We start from the raw sequence: 4472 nt of genomic DNA, 5'->3' as shown, positions 1-4472 counted from the left end.
ATTTGTTGTGAATTCGGTGGCTCTATTTTTTTTTTTTTCAAAAGAGTAGGATTTGAGAGAATAAAATTGAGCTAGATGGACATTTGGAGAATCCTAACCTATGGCTCCATGGAAGATAACAGGAGGAAATGAAATAGAAATTTTTGGTGAAAGTAAGTAATGGAGAAGGGAGAGTGGGTCCTTTTCTTTGGCTGGATCTTTTTTTTTTTTTTTTTTTTTTAAATATTTGGTCCACATATTGCCATGGATCATCTATTGGGTGATGTAGGGAAAATTTACTTATAACTCCTCCCTTGTCTATTAAGTTCTCATCTAAATCCTTGGTTTTTAACTTTCATTAATACAAACCCCAAACTTTTTTTTTTTTATTTTTATTTTCATTCTAAGAACATCAATATTAATCAATCATATAAGTATAGCACGTTTGGGTACTCATGATGCTCCCCTTTGTTATTTCTACTCTGTTCTTGAATCTTCATTTACTGTTTTTTTTTTTTTTCCTTTCTTTTACTTAGCTATTTCCCTTTTTGCTCTTATTTTGTTTATCTTCTTATTTTTAGGGGCTTCTAGAACATGGGTATTATATTATATAATTACTTTATCTCTTTATAATTTATAGGCTTTCGCAGTGCACAACAGTTATGATTTGAAAAGTTTATCTTGAACGTCTCATTGTTCGATCGTTGCTTAGATAAATCCAGCACTTTCAAATATGTAGCCGTCTAGAATTTTAGAATATGTGCTTAAAATTATAATAACTTATTTTTTTTTTTATTGATAAAGTGTATAAATCAAATTATATACCCCAATAATAACATAGGTAAGTATCTATTTTTTCAAGGTGGAACTTTGCATGTGTTAATGAAATTAAGCTAACTAATCCTCACTTTACCAGTTAAATCAATGAATGAAAATCATGCAATTAATATTGCAAGTCATCTTCATAAATTTTTGTGGGTTACAGGGGAGACTTAAAATCATTTGGGTGAAAGCCAAGTCATACGCCCATGATTAAAATGGAACTTATTGTGACCGTGGGCGCTCTTGCTTCCTCCATCTGTGGCTCCATGAACATAATGTTGTTGAATTACCAGAATGGATGAATTCTCTGCAAAATCAGATGAAAGCAACGTGTCTCCTAATGCTCCCAACTCCTCACAGTCACTCCATTCTATTAGTCCTGATGTCAATTGCGGTAAAGCTCCTTGTCCTCGCCCTACTATAAACAAGTCATAATCACCTTCCATTCTTCTCATTGACGTGATAATGTCATTCCCAGAATTCACTGCTGCTTCTATGTATGTTATGGACTGATCATACATTGTCCTGAACCTGAAGTCGTTGATATACTCATCATCTAGCTTTCTCTCCCTTTCCTGCTCTGTTATAGCTTCTGTTTCATCATCTACCGTCGGTGTACTTGGAAGAAACCGCACTACTGTGAGTGTTACGCTTGCTGATCCTGCCATTCTCCATGCATAAGCTAAGGCCTCGCGGTTGTCTGCCCCGCCAATGAAGAGCATGATGAAGTGGCTTTGAGCTTCGGACTCTCCAAGGCCTCGATCGATAAGTATTCCCATGGAGCAGGGTGCTGTTGCCAAGAGGTTTTGGTTCACGGCTCTCAAAGAAGCGTCCTCATCCTCCTGCAATTTCCCATAAACGTCTGGCTGTTTGTGAAATGGAACCAGAATGAGGTTGACTCTCTTGTCCTCAGCTAGTCTGCTAACGTCTTCGTGCATTGAGGTGTATGGAGACACAACTGTGAGTGCTTGAATTGACACAGCCGTGGATTTGCTTTCATAGCTTTGGAAGGCATTGATGATATGCTCAGACTCTTCTACTTCGCGGCTGTGGTTCTCTTGCCCAGAGCTAGGCGCGCGATTGTAAGCGTCGTGGACAATTAGCATCGCAGAAACACGTCTAGCAGTGAGTTGAACCAAATGGAGAGCGAAAACGCATATGGGAGACTGCTTGGTGGGGTTAGAGACTTGGAGGAGATTGATCATTCCTGATAAGTTGGTGACCGAATGAATGCACGAAAGTATTCGAAGTTCGGAGTCATGTTTACTCCTCTCAATGGTCCTGCGTTTGTACTGTTTTACATTCTTTGTGGACTTGGTGGTAGCCATGGCAATGGGCTTTCCTATCAGAGTCATTAATATCAATGCAATCGTCATTGTGGCGAACATTTGTTGGTCAAAACCCTACAGGCACACAATTTAATTGTTGTCAAAAATTAAGAACAAGTTAATACAATATTTCAATAAGATCAATAGTCTCAGAAATAAGATATGAGAAATATACCGGTAAGTCTCGCCCGGAGTTGAGAACAATCAAAGCCAGGACTCCTTTTGTGTTCATAAGCACCCCAAGAGCGATGCCTTCACGAGCAGACATGCCCTGGAACATTGAGAAGATGAAGGCGCTTATGATCTTGCTGAAGCAAGCCAAAACTACGACTATGAACAGCACAACAAAGTTAACGCTCTTGCTTAAATCTATGAGGTTGACCTTGAGCCCATTGGTCCAGAAGAAGGCCGGAAGCAAAATTCCAGTCACCATGTCTTCAAGCTTCTCCATGAGCCTCATTCCCAGTTCCCCCTTGGGTATAATGAGTCCGAACATGAAAGCTCCGATCATGGACTGCGACCCACAAGCGTCTGTGACGAATCCAAAAATGACTACGCCGCCGAGAATGAAATATATGAGAAGCTCGTAATCCATGCCTCCATTGGAGGTGTTGTTGAGGCGAATAAGCCATGCGAGTGCAGGACGCACCACAAACCAACATAAGAACATGAACACAAGGATTGCTAAGACATTCAAGTAATAAAAATGTTGGTTAACGATTGTTATTGTGGTGACGAGAAGAGCCCAAGCAACAAGGTCAGAAACAACTGCTGAAGATAAGGCCAATCTTCCTATGTCCGTTTGGAGAAGCTTCATGTCCGAAAGCACTCGAGCAAGATCTGAGAAGCTTGTGACAGTGAGGGTAATAGCCCACACTGCACCACCCATGCCTATTGTTTTTGGTTGTTTGAATTCCATGAAGAGGAAATACAATCCAATTCCCATGCACAGCGGAAGTAGAATTCCGACGGCGGCATTAGACAGAGCCTTCTTCTCAATGTGTCTCAACATGGTTAGATCCATCTCTAGACCCACAAGGAACATATAGTAAACGAGACCCAACTGTCCCATGGTGTCCAGGGTCTTGGTGGACTTGATAGGATGTATATATTTTGCAAAAAAGGGGGTGTCTGCCCAGAAAGTTGGACCAACGAGGAGACCACTCTGGAAAAGGACAAGCACTCAACCATTAGAACAGAGAATCAATATATCATATCATTTGTAAAATAGAAATCAAGAAAAGGGTGTACTTACAAGTAGCTCAGCTAAGAAACGTGGCTGACGAAGAGGTTTGAGGAGAAAGAAGAGAAGGCGAATGCACAACATCATGATGCTCAATTGAATGACGAAGAAAGGGAGAGCACTAATCAAGGAATTTTCACTTTTCCAGAAAGCCTTGTCATTGGTTACATTTTCATAATAACACACCGTCAAGGTATTTCCAGATCCTCGATGAATCATATATTCTCCAGTATTCACCAGATTATTGTCATTCATCTTTGCCCTGCTTCTTCTTCTTCTTCTTCTTCTTTAAACACAATCAGTCGACGTTTTATTTGAATAGAAATTAATGAATTAGGGAATGCAATATATTAAAGAATAATTAAGACAGTTGCAACTTATAAAAAAACATAAATCTGTTATTAAGACAGTTGCATGTAGTAAATGAATTAGATGGCTGCCCGCACATAGTGCTCTTTTGCCTCTTAGTTTGTATGAGTATGAAGTTAGGCTGGAAATTCCTTATTGGTTCTCATATATAGCAAAAGCACAGCAAAATCTCTTATATTATTGGAAACTGGTCATTATGTATTATATATTTACTTTTTGTCTATGCCCTAATTGGATGATATCAATTATATTTACCTTCACAGCCCAAACAATTCCTGCTGTCAATTTCCCTTCCAACCCCACTGACTTTATTAGCAACTTCCAGCCTACATTTTATTATTAGTTTTTTTTTTTTATGAAGAAAAAATTTAAAGCGAAACTATTATGTAAAATAATAGCAAGTCAATAAAAAATGGCTATATAAACAAATGCCGTTATTAAATTTTAATATATATATATATATATATATATATATATATATATATATATTTGAAATAAAAAGGGTAATTAAGTAATTTTAAATTTATAGGGTTAATTTTATATATATGACAAAATTTACTAACAAAAGAAAAGAAAGAGAGTAAAAATCAACGGTTGAACATGTGCTTCCTAATTAATTTTCATAAGGCACTGCCCAAGCCCTTAGAATTCCAAGACAACACTGATAACATTTTATAAAAATAGTGTGTAGCGCGAAAAAGATTACACATGATCAAATTTTTAAAATAAAT

General features: G+C 37.7%; 1 protein-coding gene across 1 annotated transcript; it reads right to left on the bottom strand.

Annotated features, from left to right (window-relative positions):
- Nucleotides 1–977: 977 nt before the first annotated feature.
- LOC110669350 (cation/H(+) antiporter 15-like) lies at nt 978–3627 on the bottom strand. The gene is made up of 3 exons (XM_058133254.1): nt 3385–3627; nt 2305–3294; nt 978–2204 (listed from the first exon to the last, which is right to left on the bottom strand). Exons 1-3 carry the CDS (start codon nt 3625–3627, stop codon nt 978–980), a joined length of 2460 nt encoding a protein of 819 aa, XP_057989237.1.
- Nucleotides 3628–4472: the final 845 nt, after the last annotated feature.

This window comes from Hevea brasiliensis, chromosome 14, assembly GCF_030052815.1.
Source record: "Hevea brasiliensis isolate MT/VB/25A 57/8 chromosome 14, ASM3005281v1, whole genome shotgun sequence".
NCBI lineage: Eukaryota > Viridiplantae > Streptophyta > Magnoliopsida > Malpighiales > Euphorbiaceae > Hevea > Hevea brasiliensis.
This window is presented reverse-complemented; position numbering and strand designations above follow the sequence as displayed.